General features: G+C 41.7%; 1 protein-coding gene across 2 annotated transcripts in view; it reads right to left on the bottom strand.

Annotated features, from left to right (window-relative positions):
* Nucleotides 1–18,039: 18,039 nt before the first annotated feature.
* Nucleotides 18,040–20,783, bottom strand: part of arid3a (AT-rich interactive domain 3A) — a 79,297-nt gene continuing 76,553 nt past the window's right edge. For both annotated transcript variants that reach the window (XM_060941610.1, XM_060941611.1), the window contains exon 9: nt 18,040–19,884. In XM_060941610.1, the coding sequence (XP_060797593.1) occupies nt 19,748–19,884 (137 nt within the window). In that variant the 3' untranslated portion in view covers nt 18,040–19,747. The remainder of the gene's footprint in view (nt 19,885–20,783) is intronic.

The following is a 20,783-nucleotide window of genomic DNA, read 5'->3' as shown; positions in this document are numbered from 1 at the left end:
GCTCTTTCAACCCTTGATACTTCAAGTTTCTCATGTTCCTTCTTCCTGATGTTGGCGTCAGCTGGGATCGCCACATCTATCACCACCACCCTCTTCTGCTCTTTGTCCACCACCACTATGTCCGGTTGGTTAGCCAGGATCTGTTTGTCAGTCTGGAAGCTGAAGTCCCACAGAACCTTGGCCCTCTTGTTCTCAGCCACCTTCTGTGGTATGGCCCATTGGGACTTGGGTACTTCTATTCCATACTGGTTGCAGATGTTCCTGTATACTATCCCAGCCACTTGGTTGTGCCTCTCCATGTACGCTGATCCAGCTAGCATCTTACACCCTGCTACTATGTGCTGGACTGTTTCAGGGGTTTCTTTGCACAGTCTGCATCTTGGGTCTGATCTACTCTGGTAGATCCTGGCCTCTATGGCTCTTGTGCTTATGGCCTGTTCTTGTGCTGCCATGATTAGTGCCTCTGTGCTGTCTGTCAGTCCTGCATTATCCAGCCACTGGTAGGATTTCTTGATATCAGCCACTTCCTCTATCTGACGGTGGTACATGCCATGTAGGGGTTTGTCCCTCCAGGTTGTCTGTTCCTCCTCCTCCTCTGCGCTCTCATCAGGGTTCTGCTGCCTGAGACATTCACTTAGCAGTTCATCCTTTGGGGCCATCTTTCTGATGTATTCTCGGATTTTCGATGTTTCATCCTGGACCGTGGTCTTGATGCTCACTAGCCCTCGGCCTCCCTCTTTCCACTTAGTGTATAGTCTCAGGGTGCTGGACTTGGGGTGGAACCCTCCATGCATGGTGAGGAGCTTTCTAGTCTTGATATCTGTGGCTTCTATCTCCTCCTTTGGGCAGTTTATGATACCAGCGGGGTATCTGATGACTGGTAGTGCATACATGTTGATGGCTCGGACCTTGTTCTTACCATTCAGCTGACTTTTCAGGACCTGCCTTACTCTCTGGAGGTATTTGGCTGTGGTTGACTTCCTTGTGGTCTCTTCATGGTTTCCATTAGCCTGTGGGATGCCAAGGTACTTGTAGCTGTCTTGGATATCACCTATGTTGCCCTCTGGTAGGTCAATCCCCTCAGTCCGGATCATCTTGCCTCTCTTTGAGACCATCCGGCCACACTTGTCCAATCCGAATGACATCCCTATGTCATCGCTGTAGATCCGGGTGGTGTGGATCAGCGAGTCTATTTCTCGCTCGTTCCTGGCATACAGCTTGATGTCATCCATGTAGAGCAGGTGGCTGATTGTTGCCCCACTACGGAATCGGTACCTGTAGCCGCTCTTCGTGATGATTCGACTGAGGGGGTTCAGGCCTATGCAGAACAGCAGTGGTGATGGCGCATCTCCTTGGTATATGCCGCACTTGATGTTGACTTGGGCAATGGGTTTTGAGTTGGCCTCTAGGGTTGTCTTCCACATTTCCATTGAGCTCTGGATGAAGGTCCTTAGGTTCCTGTTGATCTTATACAGTTCCAGACATTCCAGTATCCATGTGTGTGGCATTGAGTCGTAGGCTTTCTTGTAGTCAATCCAGGCAGTGCACAGGTTGGTCTGTCTCTTCTTACAGTCTCGGGCGACTGTTCTATCAACCAGTAGCTGGTGCTTGGCTCCTCTGGTGTTACTGCCAATTCCTTTCTGTGCCTTGCTCATGTATTGAGCCACATGCTTACTCATTTTTGCTGCAATGATGCCTGACAGGGCCTTCCATGTTGTGCAGAGACAGGTAATTGGCCGGTAGTTGGATGGGATGGGTCCCTTCTGGGGGTCCTTCATGATTAGGACTGTCCTGCCTTGGGTTAGCCATTCTGGGTGGGTCCCATCCCTCAGCAGCTGGTTCATCTGTGCTGCTAGGCGTTCATGGAGTGCAGTTAGCTTCTTCAGCCAGTACGTATGGATCATATCGGGGCCTTATATATATATATATATATATATATATATATATATATATATATATATATATATATATATATATTTATTTATTTATATAAATAAATATATATAAAATAAATAAAATATATAAATATCTCCCTGCACGCTTTGCATGCATTATGTCTGCTGCTGGCAGACATTTTACCATTTTGCACCCTGCTGTAAATTATTTGTACCTGCTATTCTCCCAAACTTTGAAGCCCCTGTGTTATATATATATTTTTATACAAAATGTATGCAATGATATTTGACAATTTAAAAAAAAAAAAAAAAAAAAAAAAAGTGCACACTCCTTGCTTACCTTCTGATTATTGCTTTTTTTTTTTGGTGTTGTAGATGTTATATAATAATTGTCAACGTTTACCAAAAGGTGACGTTTGGGTACTGTTTGTTGTTAATTACAAACTAATCTTCTAGGAACGTTCCTGTAACATTCACTCATGGTATCATATCAGGAACTTGGGCAGTAAGAAGGTTCTGGGTTCGACCGAGGGCCTTTCTGTGTGGAGTTTGCATGTTCTCGCCATGTCTGTATGGGTTTCCTCCTACAGTCCAAAGATATGCAGGTTAGGTTAATTGGTGGCTCTAAATTGACTGAGTGGTTGGTTGTGTCTCGATGTGTGTGCCCTGCGATGAGCTGGTGACTTGTCCAGGGTGTACCCTGCCTCTCGCTCATGGTCAGCTGGGGTAGGCTCCAGCTTGCCCCCTGCGACCCTGCACAGGATAAGCGGTTACAGATAAAACAAAAACTTGGGCAGTAGGCGGGACGGCGGTGCAGTGGTTCAACACTGTCGCCTCACAGCAAGCAGGACCGGAATTCAAACTAGGCCATTCGGTACAGAATTTGCATGCTGTTCTTGTGCCTGATACCCCTTTCGCCCGATACCCCTTTCCCACCAACAGGAAGCAGGTTCCATTCCGGGTCCTCTCCCAAATTTCAATTCATTCATACCTGTTTTCAACCAACAGAGAACAGGTTTTTACTGTAAGTCAGTTCTGTTTAGGATTCTTTGAACCTTGGTGCCAATTAGAGAACCGACTCGTGTTTATATCAGTTTTGAGCAGAACCACTATAAATCAAGGATTGAGTTTGTCAAAATGCTCTGAAAAGTTCAAAATTTGGTGCACAAATCAGAACAGAACCCATTCCCTGTTGTTCGAAAAAAGTCAAATCTCAACCAAAAATAAATAGATTCAGAACCTGAAAAGTTGGTTACCAGATCGAACCAAAATATAGCTGGTTTTTCCAGTGTGTGTGTCTTTAGTTTGGAGAGGAAGCACAGCAATGGAGAACGCAATGGAAATGTTTGTCTTCCGAAAAAATGGAACAAAAACAAATATCTGCAGTAACGAAACAAAAGCTTGCAAGTAATAAATGTTCTCCGCCATCTTGCTACTACTGTTTATTCCTGCTGTGCATTGTGCAACACCCTCTGTTCATCATGCATCCTTGATTATAATGGTTCTGCTCAAAACTGGTCAAAATGTGGGCTGGCTCATTAGCTGGCACCAAGGTTCAACAAATCTTGAACAGAGCGAGTTCAAGGACCCATTTCCTGTTGATCAAAAAGCAGTATGCATGGGTTTCCTCTGGGTTCTGCGGTTTCCTCCCACAGTCAAAAGACATGCAGATTTGGTCAACTGGCTACCCTTGGCAGCAATGGCAAGACTCCAGAGGATATAGAAAAGTAACATGAGTTTTAAGACCAAATTCAAGCTGTTTCAATCACTTATCTCTATATTCCTGTACGACCGTGAGACCTGGATGCTGTTGGCTGAGAGCAAAAGAAGAATCCAAGCATTCAAGACCAAATGCTTTCGCCGACTCCCGACAAATAAACTATAGTGTAGGTATCATGCCGCCATTTTGTCTCTAAGAACTACAATTCCCAGTCCTCTGCCGCGTGACCTACGTCACGCGTGGGCGGGATCATCTACGTCAGTCCGACATGCGCGCATAAGTCCAGGCGGAAGTTCCGCTCTTTGTCTCTCTCGCGTCCGGTTTTCAAGGAATCTAGACGCACAAAAGAGATGCTCTCAAACCCGAAAACACTTCCTTCTTGCAAGATCCATCATTCAGCGCGATTTCTTACCCTTGGCCAAGGTAAACTCTAGAGTCGCGCGATCTTTAAACTCAACCTGAGTTACAACCGGTTTACTCGTATTAGAAGTGACGTCACGACTGCAGCCCAGGCAATTAAAAGTTAAGAAGCGATTGAATCCCTTTTTAACTCAAAAGCGCTGTGCATCTTATTCTGATCAGAGACTTTTCCTCACGAACGCTGAAGTTCGGACCAAGAATCCTCTGCTTTCCACGGGAACCACCCAAGTGCTCCGCTGGACCAGAAAGTTCTCTACGCCTCCATCACGAGAGGCCCGAAACTACAACGGCAAATATTTCTTCATATCTTGCTAAAGGCAGGATTAAGTAAGATTTTGGCATTTGGGCATAATTAAGATAGTCTTAGGAATTTGCTTTTATTGAAATAGTGTGAATTTAAACCCAGGTTTATTGTTACACTGTTAAAACACGCAGCGTGTTGATTTATTTTGTTAATCTCTCAATTGTTTTTAATAGATAGGCTGTGCATGCTTTTCTTTACTACTAACATATTTAGTTGTCTTATTATACATCTTGACTGCATTAAGATTTCAGGGGATTCAGTACTGTTATAAGCTAGTGAAATTGGCCTATGGTTGATTTCTTTTAGCACACGTTAGCTACGGCTAATTCCTTTGTCTTTAGCAACACGTGCTCAGTAGACCTCACCAGGCCTAACAAACACACTTTAGCTAGGCCATAGGGCCTTTCACAAACACACTAGCAACACAAGGCTAATCTAGGCCTCCACCACGTGTAGTTAGCTACACGAGGCTAAACACATGGTCAAGTCCTTCCCACACACACACACACACAAGCACACATTAGCAACAGAGCTAATCCTTTGTTCTATTTAGATAACATTCCTTTGTTTAGCTAGCACAAGCTAGACCATACACACACACACACACACACACACACACACACACACACCATATCATATTTGTATATGTTGATTATCCATTTTTATCTTTTGTTATAATAAATCCATTTATCAAAGCTGTGTGTATTCATCTTGTTGGTGTGAACAATATTTCTGAAGTCCCCAATCTCTCAAAGAATTCAAAAAGGTGCATATAAGTTATGTAATATAGTAAGTGATCAATAATAATTAGGAAATATACCATAATCTAGCTGTTTGGCAATTTATCCAGGATTAATGGTATGATTCACTAAATGATTCACTGAACGATTCACTAAATGATTCACTGAATGATTCACTTCAAATGAGACTGATTCTATGGTATGATTCAATTCAAATGAGTCAAAGTAAACGATTCAATGGGATTGATTCATTTTAATTATTAACCTTCAAATTTAATGAGACTGATTTAATGAGATTGATCACTTAATTTCAATAATTAACTGATTGCACCCACAATAGGGAGCGGAAAACTAACGAATTTGTCAAGAGCGAAGTCAGGAGACTAGTAGGACCCTATGAACCTCTCCTTGTCACAGTAAAGAAGAGAAAGCTCGCTTGGTTTGGCCACACAACACGCCACAACACCCTCAGCAAAACGATCCTGCAGGGAATGGTTGAAGGCACACGCCGAAGAGGAAGGCAGAGGAAAGCCTGGACGAACAATATCACCGAGTGGACCCAGAGGAGCCTCCCAGAGAACATCCGAGCCACAAGCGACAGGAAGAACTGGAAGAGGATATCGACCTCAGCGGCTGCTATGTCTCCCCGACGATGCCAGTCAAGGGATGAGTGAGGGAGTGAGATACTTCACTGTTCGCATCAGTCCGCAGCATAAAATTCCAACTCTAGCAGTAGTTCATTACACGGAAACTTACTGTTACTACGTACTGTCAATCAATCTGTGCCTTGCATGGCAACATGCAAAGCTCTATCCAGCTGTGGCTTCTTTGGAAATTATTTTGGTTCATGGGGCAAACAAAAGATTTGGCCACGTTATGTCTGGATTTCACTTACTTGATATTAATTTCTTGTATAAAAGCAGCTTCATACTCAATTGTGCTGCTGTACTGAATATTAGCCTGGCTGTAAGGATCTATGGCCAAATCACAACAGCATTCCTGCTCGTGCAAGATTGCTTAAATTATAAATCACAGCTTATTTACAATTAGGCCTCATGTTTGTACAGGAGAAAGGCCCGACACTGAAGACAGCCTTCGGTTAGGAACGTCTAGCTCCATAGTTGTCAAAGTGTTGTCCCGAGTCCATCCTGTCCACTTCCCCTCTGTAAATATTAACAAACATTTGTATACTGTAACTCTCCACTGTCCATCACTGTATGTACTGTGACATAGCATCACTATGCTGCAGTACTTCTGGCACTTACCTGGAAATAATACTGTATTTTGCACTTCAGATGAGATGCAAACTGCATTTCGTTGGTTTTGTACCTGTACTCTACACAAGGACAATAAAGTTGAATCTAATCGAATGAAGTATAGCCTCGATATTCGGTTTTGTTCCCCCAGTAAATTCTACAACGAGAGATTGAAGTTAAAGTGACTTGGTGTAGTGTATACAGCCGGTTCTCAAAATGCAAATTTATTTTCTAATGTAAATCTATAGTGTAGGTGTAATTAATGATTTTGTGTATTTAGGATTGGATAAGTGATCAATCTTTAATAATTACATGAAGTCAGTCTCATTAAATTTGAAGGTTAATAATTAAAATGAATCAATCCTATTGAATCGTTTAATTTGACTCATTTGAATTGAATCATACCATAGAATCAGTCTAATTTGAATCGTTTGAAGTGAATCATTCAGTGAATCGAATCAGTGAATCGAATCAGTGAATCAGTGAATCATACCATTAATCCTGGTTAAATTACCAAACAGCTAAATTATGGTACCTCATTATTGATCACTTACCATAATTACATAAATTGTCTACACCTTTGAATTCTTTGCAATTGGGCCACCTCAAAAGTATTAGAACAGCAGATAGACACCACACAATTTTGATAATAAATGAATTTATTATACAAAGATCAAAAATGGATAATCAGTTGGAATATACAGTGAGGTGTGTGTATATGAATGTGTGTGTGGGTGAGAGAGAGGGAGAGAGAGAGAGACACCTTGGGTCTCTCTTGAAGTTGGAATGTTTATCTGCAATCTTGGTATGTGTGCGCGCATGGGGGGGAAGTGAATCCTCATGACTTAGCCCATGTTTACAGTAGACCGTATCAGCGGATCATCAGATTAATGTTTTTAAAATGATTAGTGTGCACACAGCAACACCAATACATGATTTGCATGCACACAGCAACACCAATACACGGATACGCTCGGCTCCGCAGGCATCCTGCGCTCCAAATCACTCTGCCCTGAACAGCGAGTGCCCTCTGGAGGGTGCGCACTCCGGCCCTGCGCAGCTCACAGAGTACGCGAGTGAAGTGCACAAGCAGTGTTTTTGGGACTGAGCCGCTGTGTGTGTGATCCCAGCGCATATCACTTACCACTTGCAAGTGGAAGGATGGCAAGCCTAAAGACAATCATAAGTACACAATGGGCAGTATTTTCATACTTTTATACTCTTTAACGAAAGGTGATACAAGGCGGAAGTCCGCGCCGTTTTTCAGCAGTCGCGTCACATGACCAACGCCAGCGAGTCAGGAAGGTGGATGTCACAGTGACGTTGTCCAATGACGACGCCAGCTAGAGCTCAGCACAGCGTATCCGCGTATTCTCAATGTTTACACAGCACCGGAGCTGACACGCTCTGGATTGAATACGTGGACCCTGGCGGATTCCCGTTTCCCGGCGTTTCCAGGCGGTTTAATGTAAACGGACAGTGCATCCGCGAAGAAAACGAGACAGATACGGTCTAATGTAAACTTGGCCTTAGTGAGCATGTGTTTTCTAAGTAACAAAGGAATTCCACACTCATAACATTATCAAACTCACTGAAATCTTAATAAGGTCAAAATGTATGTTAAGGAGATTGAGGATATTAGTAAAAGAATAAGAGAGAGAGAGACATGCACAAACTTATGGATTAACCAATTTTAAATCAACAAACAAATGATAGAGAACCAAAATTCAGTGTATACACTTCATTTAACTTCAGATAACTTCACATTAAGTGAATAACTAATTCCTAAGACTTAAACTTTTGCCCAATGCCTGTTCTTACTGCAAAAAGTCTCGTCTTCTGTCGAAAACACAGTCTCTCTCCGTGGAAATGGCAGGCAGGCTGGAGAAGTTTGCGCTTCGGTGAGAGAGAGAGAAGTGAGAGCGGTTGCTCTGAAGTTTTCTTTGAAGATCTTCGTAGCTCGTGAGAAGAAAGTTCTGATCAGACAGGGTTAGGACGGTCCAGCCGCTCCCAACACCAATAAACTGCCTTTTGGTTGCAGTCTAGTACGTACTGAAAAAAATAATTGAAAAACCGGTTTATAACTCACTTGAGTTACAGCGCGCGTGTTTCCGGAGTCTACCGTGATCAAGAGTAGACCAGAAGAGGAAAACACGCTGAAATGTGGTTTCGGACGGTCCGAGGGTGAGTGTCTTTTTTTAGGTCTGTTCCGCTCAGGATCAGACTTAGAGACAAAGGAAAATGGAGTTTCCAAGTCTCTTATGTGAAACCTGAAGAATGTGATGTACGTGATCCCGCCCAGGCGTGACGTAGTCAACGCGGAAGTTGGCTGGGAGTTGTAGTTCTTAGACACAAGATGGCGCATAATACCTACAATAGGAAGCATAATTAACCAGAATTAAATGTATTATATTTTCATAATGTTTACAAAAGCAACTCTGCAGTTATAATTACACAAGACAATTATAAAAATGTAAAAAAAAAAAGTCTTTAAAAAAATTGTGAAAACTGAAAGTGACAAACATATACAGTTGTGCTCATAAGTTTACATACCCTGGCAGAATTTTTGCTTTCTTGGCCTTTTTTCAGAGAATATGAATGACCCTGATCAAAAGTTTACATACCCCAGTTCTTAATACCGTGTATTGCCCCCTCTAACATCAATGACAGCCTGAAGTCTTTTGTGGTAGTCGTGGATGAGGCTCTTTATTTTCTCAGATGGTAAAGCTGCCCATTCTTCTTGGCAAACAGCCTCCAGTTCCTGTAAATTCCTGGGCTGTCTTGCATGAACTGCGCGCTTGAGATCTCCCCAGAGTGGCTCAATGATATTGAGGTCAGGAGACTGAGATGGCCACTCCAGAACCTTCACTTTGTTCTGCTGTAGCCAATGACAGGTCGACTTGGCCTTGTGTTTTGGATCATTGTCATGTTGGAATGTCCAAGTCGGCCCCATGCGCAGCTTCCGGGGTGATGAGTGCAAATTTGCCTCCAGTATTTGCTGATAACGTGCTGCATTCATCTTTCCTTCAACTTTGACCAAGTTTCCTGTGCCTTTGTAGCTCACACATCCCCAAAACATCAGCGATCCACCTCCATGCTTTACAGTAGGAGTGGCGTTCCTTTCATCGTAGGCCTTGTTGACACCTCTCCAAATGTAATGTTTATGGTTGTGGCCAAAAAGTTCAATTTTGGTCTCATCACTCCAAATTACCTTGTTCCAGAAGTTTTGAGGCTTGTCTCCATGCTGTTTGGTGTATTGTAGGCGAGATACTTTTGCCGCTTTTCCACTACAAACGCGGCTGAGTTGGGCTGAGTCGAGCTGAGCGGGGCTATTGAAGTTGCATTTCGACTACAACCGCGCTGAACCGTGCTGGCTGGAAGTGGGTGGACACATTGGGTGGAGTTAGCGAAAGTGGGTGGACGTCACGTGATGTTGTTACGCAGCGCAAACAGTGACAGTGATCTTTTAAGCGGTAGTCTCACGACCCGAATAGTAAACAATAAACATGGAGGACATGGAGTCGTTAGTGTTGCTGGTCTTGGTGCTGTGGCTTGTTGTCACCAACAACGCCAACAGATACTGGCAAGAGTGTATAGATGAGGCGAGGCGCATAAGGCTTCAGAAATTCTCGTAATTCGTAATTATTATTCTTCCGGGTTTACGGTGTTTACAGATCCCAGCGTGCTCGCGGGGCGTGTGTGGGCATGTGAGGACACTCCTCCTCACCAATCAGTGCACAGGGGAGTGTCTGCTCACGCCCCCAGCCTCACTCGGCTCGCTTCAGCCCCACTCCAAAACGGTGCGAGTTTTAGGGGCTAAGCAGGGCTGAAGCGAGCCGAGTCGTGCTGTTCTTTGGTAGTCGAAACGCGAGCCGTGTCGGGCTGAAGTGAGCTGAAAAAGGGTAGTGGAAAAGGGCCATTTGTGGCATTCGCTTGGTTTTAACAGAGCCCCTGATTTTCCATTTGTTAATCACAGTTTGAACACTGCTGACTGGCATTATCAATTCCTTGGATATCTTTTTGTATCCGGGCGGCACGGTGGTGTAGTGGTTAGCGCTGTCGCCTCACAGCAAGAAGGTCCTGGGTTCGAGCCCCGGGGCCGGCGAGGGCCTTTCTGTGCGGAGTTTGCATGTTCTCCCCGTGTCCGCGTGGGTTTCCTCCGGGTGCTCCGGTTTCCCCCACAGTCCAAAGACATGCAGGTTAGGTTAACTGGTGACTCTAAATTGACCGTAGGTGTGAATGTGAGTGTGAGTCTGTGTCTATGTGTCAGCCCTGTGATGACCTGGCGACTTGTCCAGGGTGTACCCCGCCTTTCGCCCATAGTCAGCTGGGATAGGCTCCAGCTTGCCTGCGACCCTGTAGAAGGATAAAGCGGCTAGAGATAATGAATGAGATCTTTTTGTATCCCTTTCCTGTTTTATACAGTTCAACTACCTTTTCCCGTAGATCCGTTGACAATTCTTTTGCTTTCCCCATGACTCAGAATCCAGAAACGTCAGTGGTTGGATGAAAGATGCAAGAGTCTGTCTGGATCCCAGAAACTCACTCAGCTTTTATGCACATACACTGATTACAAGCAAACAGATCACAGGTGAGGACGTTACCTTTAGTAGTCATTCAAACCCATTTGTGTCAACTTCTGTGCATGTTATCAGGCCAAAATCACCAGGGTATGTGAACTTTTGATCAGGGTCATTTGGGTAGTTTCTGTTGTCATTATGATTTAAAAAGAGAAAACACAGTTGTTTGACAAATGGTTTCACCCAACCACTAAGCATGAGTGGAAAAGATGTTTTTGTGTTATCATTCATATTCTCTGAAAAATGGTCAAAGAATCATAGATTCTGTCAGGGTATGTAAACTTATGAGCACAACTGTAGCCTACTCTACATGAGCAAGCAGGACAAAGCTTGGTGCAAAAAACCCAACACACCCCCCTCCAAACATGCGCTGCATATATCCGACGTCATTAGAAGATCCATTTCATTTGTGAAACTGTTTGCATGAATCTGAAATATAAAACTTTTTTTGTGAAGCAGGACAGTACGCTTGCATTCAGAACGTTGTTATAAAACAGCCAGGATGTCCTCTAATGTACCAGTAATTTTAAACTCCAACTATTAAGATACTTTATTTACTAAAACACTGCAGCCATTTTGGCTGAATTACGTTTAAGTTAACAAATGCACAAGAATGAAAAAAAAATTTAATTTAAACTTTAAAATTTGACTAGAATTGAAATATTAAGATGTAAATGCAAAACTCATTATAAAACTATTCTTAAAACCTTCAGTCTTGCAAGGGGGGCAGGCAAACTTCCTAGAGTTCCTTAAAGGAGATACACAGAGCCATGGCCTCACTTTTTGTTTATAAATGCCTTGAGACCTCAAGAATGGCACAGGAATAGTTTTAAGCGTTAACAATAAATCTAATATAGTAATTATGATTAAAATGATGCATATAGGTAGCGGTCTGAGTGAATGACCTTGACATCTGTGACGTCACCGCAGGAAGGCTATCGGTCCCATCGCCATTTCCGCTATACTAAAACACAGAGCTGACTGCAACTTCGAGCTTCCATTTTGAGCCAATTTATCGCCATGCCACGTAGATGTGCCAGCAACACGACAGAAGGTGGATTTATGTTGCATTCATGGCCCAAGAATGTTCAAACTCCAAAGATTTGGACACATTTTGCGAGAAGTTCATGGACACATTGGGCACCTACGGTACGAAGTGGTCTCTCCTCTGCTCTGCTCATTTTACTGATTACTTGTACGAGACCTCTGATCTGTTGAGGAGCGTTGGCTATAAGCCCGTATTGAAAGAGGGTGCAGTACCGACAATTAAAGGAAAAGAAAACTACAAGAAAAGGAAAGCAAGTTCAGTTGCACCAGTTCTCCTGGAGTGTGAGCAGAGGGTTGTTGGTAAAACCCAGGACAGAATGGGATGGGACAGGACATATTATTGCTCAGGCAGTGACCTCCCCGTGGTTGTTGCTAAAACCGGTGACGTCCCGGGTTTTAGTAATCGCCTGAGCCGAGCAGTAATGGCGGAATACTCCATATGGAGAATGAATGGACCAGCCATCTAATTTCTCCGCTGGATATGCTCGCCTCAGCAGCAATATCTCACCCTTACATGGAAAAAGTGAAAGAATGGAGAGCTGAATGAACAACTGAAAGTTAGATTGTTTCAAAACAAATCGGCCACAAGGTCGGCCTTCAAGAAGCGAGAACACAGATGGGTAAGATGCGACCCTCATTTGGATACAAAACACTTCTTGTTTACCTGCATTTACAGTGCCTTGAAAAAGTATTCATATCCCTTGAACTTTTTCACATTTTTCCACCTTACAACCATGAACTTAAAAGTTTTTTATTGAGATTTTATGTGATAGACCAACACAGAGTAGCACATAGTTGTGAAGTGAAACAAAAATGATAAATGGTCTTCAAAATTTTAAACAAAAATCTGAAAACTGTGGTGTGCATTAGTATTCAGCCCCCTGTACTCTGATACCTCTAAATACAATCCAGTGCAATCAATTGCCTTCAGAAGTCATCTAATTAGTTAGAGTCCTACTGTGTGTAATTTACTCTCAGCATAAATACACTTATTCTGTGAAGGCCTCAGTGGTTTGTTAGAGAACACTGAAGAACAAACAGCATCAGGAAGACCAAAGAACTCACCAGACAGGTCAGGGATAAAATTCTGGAGAAGTTTAAAGCAGGGTTAGGTTATAAAAAAATATCCCAAGCTCTGAACATCTCAAGAAGCACTGTTCAATCCATCATTCAAAAATGGAAAAAAGTATGGCACAACTGCAAACCTACCAAGACATGGCCGTCCACCTAAACTGACAGAGCGAGCAAGGAGAGCACTGGTCAGAGAAGCAGCCAAGAGGCCCATGATCACTCTGGAGGAGCTGCAGAGATCCACAGCTCAGGTGGGAGAATCTGTGCACAGGACAACTATAAGTCGTACACTCCACAAATCTGGCCTTTTTGGAAGAGTGGCAAGAAGAAAGCCATTGTTGAAAGACAGGCATAAGAAGTCCCGTTTGCAGTTTGCCAGAAGCCATGTAGGGGACACAGCAAACATGTGGAACATGGTCAGATGAGACCAAAGTTGAACTTTTTGGCCCAAATGCAAAGCGCTATGTGTGGCGGAAAACTAACACTGCTCTTCACCCTGCACACACCATCCCCACTGTGAAACATGGTGGTGGCAGCATCATGCTATGGGGATGCTTTTCTTCAGCAGGGACAGGGAAGCTGGTCAGAGTTGATGGGAAGATGGATGGAGCTAAATACAGGGCAATCCTGGAAGAAAACCTGTTGGAGGCTGCAAAAGACTTGAGACTGGGAAGGAGATTCACCTTCCAGCAAGACAATGACCCTAAACATACAGCCAGAGCTACAATGGAATGGTTTAGATCAAAGAATATTCATGTGTTAGAATGGCCCAGTCAAAGTCCAGACCTAAATCCCATTGAGCATCTGTGGCAAGACTTGAAAATTGCTGTTCACAGACGCTCTCCATCCAATCTGGCTGAGCTTGAGCTATTTTGCAAAGAAGAATGGGCAAAAATTTCAGTGTCTAGATGTGCAAAGCTGGTAGAGACATACCACAAAAGACTTGCAACTGTAACTGCAGCAAAAGGTGGCTCTACAAAGTATTGACGCAGGGGGGCTGAATACTAATGCACATCACATTTTTATTTGTTTAAAATTTAAGACCACTTATTTTCGTTTCACTTCACAATTATGTGCTACTCTGTGTTGGTCTATCACATAAAATCTCAATAAAAAACTTAAGTTCGTGGTTGTAAGGTGGAAAAATGTGAAAAAGTTCAAGGAGTATGAATACTTTTTCAAGGCACTGTAGATTAATACATGTAACTTGATTTGTGTGTTTAAGTTAGCGGTATAAGATTATTTAATTTGCTTCAGAATGTGATTGTCTCAGTTCGTCTGATTATTTAATTAGCCTTTTACATTTTATCAGTGAAAATGCATGCATATACATGTATGTTGCATAAGTTATAACACCTATCCTGTTTTAATGAGAGTCAACCCACAATCAATGAAGTCAAATCAGTCTTAGTTGAGCAAGTCAGTGACTATTTCTTACCTTCACCCTAAGTTATTTATTGATATGACTTTGGTCTATAGCTGTCAAAGGCCTCGGCCTCAACACTGGTTCTTGCTGTGACGTCACGCACTCGGGGCTGGCTGGCTCAGCTCGAATGCCAACTTTGCAGTTGATTTTAACTCTCAAAAAAATATATATTTTTTAATTCCCATTTATGCAGCATACAAGAGTCAAGGATGGAGATACTATCCACTCAGAAATTTATTTAAAAATGAAGGTTCTGTGCATCTCCTTTAAATGTGTAGGTGCAAATGCTCCTTGCAGAGAGGAGCTTGTAGAGCCTACGCTGCGGGTTAGAAGTAATCTCGCCAAACAGTTCGGATGCCATTGCCTCTCTTCTTTCAACAAGTGTGCAAAGACCAGATTGCCCAAGGGCTTCTCTGTAAGAAACCAGGGTAGATTATTTTATGAGCCCGTTTCTGCAGCCTTTCTAGGTCGTCACTTAAGTACTCCAGTAAGGCACGGTGATAGACTTGGTGGCCTATTCAACGATTGATCATATACAAGCAACGTAAAACAGTATTAACTCACTTGATGCAATGGAGGATCTCTTGAGTTGCCTCCAGAAATACAATCTTAACAGGGGCCTTCTTAACTAATTCCTGTATGTGTACATTCCACTTTAAGTCTCAGCTTTGTTCAGGCCTAAAACTTTGACACTGTTCACTGTCTCCAAGGACTTACCATTAACTACTATCGGCTCAAGATCAGGCTTGTTCTTTGCAAATCTAATCCTGAGTTCCTTGCATTTGGTTTCATTCAGCTGAAATCCTTCCAAGCTAGATTGACTGGAAATAGTGTCCACAACAGATTGAAACGTTGCTCTCCTGGCCTTTCTCTACTACTTTTGAGATCGTGGTGTCATCTATGTATTTCCACATGTCGATCGGTGCATCGAGGTCGTTGATCATAACGAGAAACAACCAGGGGCCTAATTTGGTCCCCTGAGGGACACCAGCAGACAGCAGACACCGAACGCCATTCAAAAAAAGAAGGGGGGGGGGGGGGGGAGAGAGTCTCGTGCTAATTTAATGCACTGCTTTCGGTCCATCAGGAAATTGACGATCCAGCTCTTGATCTGCATTGGAATGTCGTATGTCGAAAGTTTCCTAACCAGTATGTTATGATCAATTAGGTCAAAAGCTTTACGGACGTTGAACAAAACCACTCGGATCGTGGCTCCAATTACGCAACATGCTAATAAGCGTATGTGTGGTACACATGTGAGCAAAGAAACCGCAAATAAAATTAAGCAAATGTAGACATTCTTTGAAACAAAGTGATATTTAATATATTCAAATTTCAAATAAAATTAATTCACACAACACATTTGGGATTAAATAAGTGAAATAAGTAAGAGGCCTCATAAGCTGTCGTACACAATCCCTCAAGATACCGCAAAAGCCACACATTTTCAAAGAACACATTAAACACATAGTTAAATTATTAATCTAGGCAATCCCCAGCAATGCCCATACTCCTACTCTTGAGTAACTCACTTGAGTGGAATAAGTTTCATTAAGGATTTATTAAAAAAAAAATTTAAATAAAATAACCAAAAGAACGGCCTGTAAAGAAACGCTATTCATACACTCGCTCTCTCTCACACTCACACACAGTGATACAAGCAACATTCTGGAACACCATTATAAAAAGGTAGCATTATATCTTGTGTACTAAATGTACGAAAAAAATCCCTAAAAATTAACATTATAGCTGTGGAGGTAGATGTGTATTTCCTGAGATGATGTCAAATGCTTTATTTAAAAATAAAATGGGGGGGGGGGATTTTGTGTGTATGAAAATGTATTTATTAACCTCTTCCATAGCTGGTACAGATCCAGCATTTTTAATGGTCACATCTCATTAGAACATAAAACGATTACTGCAAGAGGAGCTTTCCAGGAGAGAAAATTATGGGTTTGATCTTGCACAAGTGTGACCTGTTAGAAAATCTTATGCGTTTTGGACATAACTCTTGGAATCTTAAATATATCATGGCCATTAAAAAAAAAAAAAAAAAACTCCTCCTCAATCCACAAAATTAACATAATCTAGTTGTTAAAACTACGAGAGTCTTAGTGTAACAAATTCTATGGAAAGAAAAAAAACAACAGAATAATTGTCAAAAGCATAAGGCATCCTATAACGAGTGTGAGCTGTTCTGGTTGTCTTTGCAATATACAATACAGTGAAGTCAGAATAGTCAATGTGATCTTTCATTTTTGGTTACATTAAAAAAAAAAAAATCTTCTCACAATAAAATGCACTTTGTCACATCTTGAGTTACTTCTAGACAGTGACTGGAGTGACGTAAAATATCTATATAGTTTATTTAATTTTTTTTTTTTTTAAATCTTTCCACCCTTGATCCTAAGTGGATGAGTATACATAACAAAACACTACCCCAATACATGGTGATGGGGCTATACCTAATATTTAAAAGCTCAAAATACAAGATCGATTTTCTCATATGACCCTCACAAGGATAAAGAAACGCTCTAATCCACCAATCCCAGCTTTCCAGTAAACAAACACAAGCAACAGGGAGATTTCATGTTGATAAAAGAAGAAATGGCATCACCTGGCATGGAGGGCCCTCTATCTACTAGAAGGCAGCACGTTGTGTTAATTGCCACCTCAAAGCAATCAGAGATATGATACAGCAGGAGGACGACAGAGCACAAGTTAGACTTGATAGCATGAGACGAGGCTTCGACATGCGGTTATGAAACCCTACGGAGCCTCAAAGCTCTCCAAGTGGCACAGATTGTACTTTGTGATTTTAACCAGCTCTGCAAATGAACTCCAATATGGAAACTACTGTAGATATATATTTAAAAAAAACAAACAAAAAACTTAGTTTTTCGTATCGAATCGTTGATTTGTGTTGCCTGCGGGCATGGGCCGTGTAAAATAACTGTTTGAGGTAGATAGAGTGAGTCTAAAAATATGCCTGGAAAGCTATGAGGTATGTTGTCACTTCCTGATAACGAAAAGCTTTTTATTTATGATGAATAACAGACACCTTCACCTGCACAGATGCTGAAGTAACTTATATGCCAGTGAATTAATGTCAAAGAAGAAACGAGCCAACATGTTCAACACAACAGAGCCAAGGCTGGAAAAAAAAAAAAAAAGGAGAGAAAACACTGTCAGAAGTTCAAGAACATATAAAAAAAAAAAAAAGTGTCCGTTTTGAGGTTCTGGACATGGATAACGCAGCGATTTTGTCCCATCGTTTAACTTTTCCAGCTTTAGTACTTCTTGAAAGCTTAACTGCTACTTAGAGGAACTGTTGGATTTCTCCATTTCATTGTGGTAGAAAGCTAGCCATGTCATTTTATACCTGAACTAAAAAGTCAAATGTAAAAATCGATACCCTACCTGATCCTGAATATAATGCAACACTAAAGTTAGTACAGGGAAAAAAAAAAAGCATCATAACCGCATCATGATTAGATAACGTCGCCCCCCCCCCAAAGTCCAGTCAAAAATGACAACACTTTATTAGAATAATGCATAATCCTGGAAAAGAAAAGGGGGGGGGGGGGGGGGGGGGGAGTGTACACATTGTTTTCTTATTCTGACATCATCTCGGTTAGTCTGTGTAATGCATTAAAACAATTCACAACAACAAAAAGATCCATTGTAACCAAGGTTCAGGTCAAAGCCGTTCATTCTGGGATAAAACAAACAAAACGTTCGTTTCAGTGCTGGCTCAGTGACTGGTCATTGTCTGCCAAAATGAATGGAGAAAAAAAAAATAATTAAGCCTACAGATTGAAATACGCCACATCCAGCTCACACGCTGACGCGGACCCCATGGCCTGAGGACAATCTGTTTAAGATCTATTGTGCGAGGGAGATGGGGGGGGAATCCTGGAGTATGTTCTCATGTAGTTCTCAGGCATTATGTTTTCAGCCCAGAAAAAGGGAGCTAAATGCTGTGTGCTTCGGATTTGTGTGTTCAGGGAGACAATTACGGAAATAGACAGAATTCTGTATCACAACAACTCTGCATAATACCAACGAATAGGAGTGAATTTGGCAAATTCAAGTGTCTCAATAACAAATATTTTGTAGAAACTGACTAGTATTCAACAAGTATGTGGTTTTAAAATAGATTTTAAATTACAGAGGAACAAATAAAGTTCCTTCTATTGATTCTAGATGATGCAACAGAGGTGTTTTCTAAATATTAGCTAAACAAAGCAAGTAATAGCAGATGGGATCATTTACACTCATTTGCATTTCCTATTTAACACGTGAATTACTGACCTTTTTTTTTTTTTTGTTTGCTCGTCTAGGTCACTTAATAAACACCTTTTAAATTCCTGTTTTAGCCGTGTTTTTCATCTCCCTATTCAAAAGCATTTTCAAATCTTAAACACGGTTTATACACACACACACACACACACAAGCAAAAAAATATATCCTCCGTAATTCAGTATTAACTTCTGCTCTGCTAAGTAACGTGTCTAATCTAGAAGACTTTTTAAATTTTACAAACAGTTAAGATAATTGCCATTTCGTTTCTCAAGACTGGAAAATGGTTTCCACCGTTCTTTCCAAAATACCAAGTGGTCAGGCACGCAGCATGCGGTGTCAGAAAACCGGCATGAAGTTGTACATGTTCATCATCGTTGTTGGGGTTTCAGTGAGTCTCTTGTGGCTCACGCCACCAAACGATTAGAGGGGAAATTTATTTTTATTTAAAAAAAAAAAAAAAAAAAAAAAAAAGTGTTGATGTTCGGCAAGGCACTACAGATATACATGGACCATACATGTATAGTTTAGAACCTTATTTTCGTTACGTTTTAATAACACTCATGATAAAATTGCATTCATAAAATGCTTTTCCTGCTTTCCAAAGAAGTTTCATTGTCAGTCAGATGATGTGTAAAAAGTGTGTAAACAGTGTGCTACCATTTCTAGATTCTATTGCTCTACTAATTCCAAGTATTTTGCACCCAGAACAGAAATAAATTATTCACAGGTTTTGTGTACATACGTACGTACGTGTGTGTGAGACCATGTGTGTTTAACGATAAACTCTTTTGTTGCTGTAATCTTTTAGTTCATTTTGGCTACTGAACAAAAGAAGAGGAGCGAGAACCTGAGATAGTGTGCATCAAGTGGTCTGGGAACTTGTTATTCCTGCTAGGTGTTTTTTTTTTTTTGGCATAGGCTCTAGAAAATGAGGTTGATTTTTGGCTTTAGCTAGCTTTGAGACGGGGAGGTTGTGAGGTGTTTTAGGGTGACGGGTTGGTGGAGCTGGATGAGGTAGGTGTCTGAGAGGAAGGAAGCTGCTGAGAGTTACTGCGCTCGCCAGCTGTTTTGTTAGCTGTTCCTGAGGAGTTTAGACCAGTAGCTTGAGCAAAAAGCACACCTGCAACAAAACAAGCACATGAACATTGTAGTCACAGTTAAAAACGAAAGAACAAGAATACTTTTGATTCACAGCAGAGCTATAACGAACTCCGTATTTAAGAGAAAATATATGATAATGCAGCGATCTGATTTTTGATGGCTTTTGCGATTGTACAATGTCCGTACATACGAACATCTGTGCACCACCACAGGGAACCTGATCGTAAGTGCAAGGCAATGCATCTCAGACTCTCGACTGCCAGACAACGAAATTTGTATCTATTTACACGAGAGGGGGGTTTTTTCCTACTTTTTGGGCAATATTGCTGACAGGAGGCAACCAGGTGAGATACAGGGCAACTAACTAGGGTAACAGATAATTGGCAACAACCAAATCAGATAAGGGCAAATCTATTGCCAGGGAGACAGACACTGCAGAGACGGACGCAAACATTTGTAGCCGTCGATTTTGTCTTGGCTTCAGCCTTTATTTCGCTTAAGTATTACTTCTGGGACAACACTGAATAGATACTCTGATTAAAATTTTATTTGCCAACATTTATAAGTCAAAATAACCACATTATTCTGTTAATAATAAACACTTTTTAAATCTCTTTTAAAAAATGTTACTAGCCTCAGTCATATATGCTATAACTAAGAACTGACATGTCACAAAAAACAATTGTTTAATATGTAGTGAAAATTCATTATGTCTGATAATTATAACTATTCTTTTAAGTTCGTTTCTTAAGACACGTATTTTTAAGTATGTTACCTCGCTTGTTGACAGTTTCGGCGAACACTTCCGCCTTCTTCAAAACAGTCACCAGATGTCGAGTGGTGACGTGCCTTATCAGCTGATGTTACTCTATGGAGGCGTGAACGTCCCGCCCAATTTGACAGGTAGTCCACGCCTCC

Source organism: Neoarius graeffei, chromosome 15 (genome assembly GCF_027579695.1).
Source record: "Neoarius graeffei isolate fNeoGra1 chromosome 15, fNeoGra1.pri, whole genome shotgun sequence".
Taxonomy (NCBI): domain Eukaryota; kingdom Metazoa; phylum Chordata; class Actinopteri; order Siluriformes; family Ariidae; genus Neoarius; species Neoarius graeffei.
This window is presented reverse-complemented; position numbering and strand designations above follow the sequence as displayed.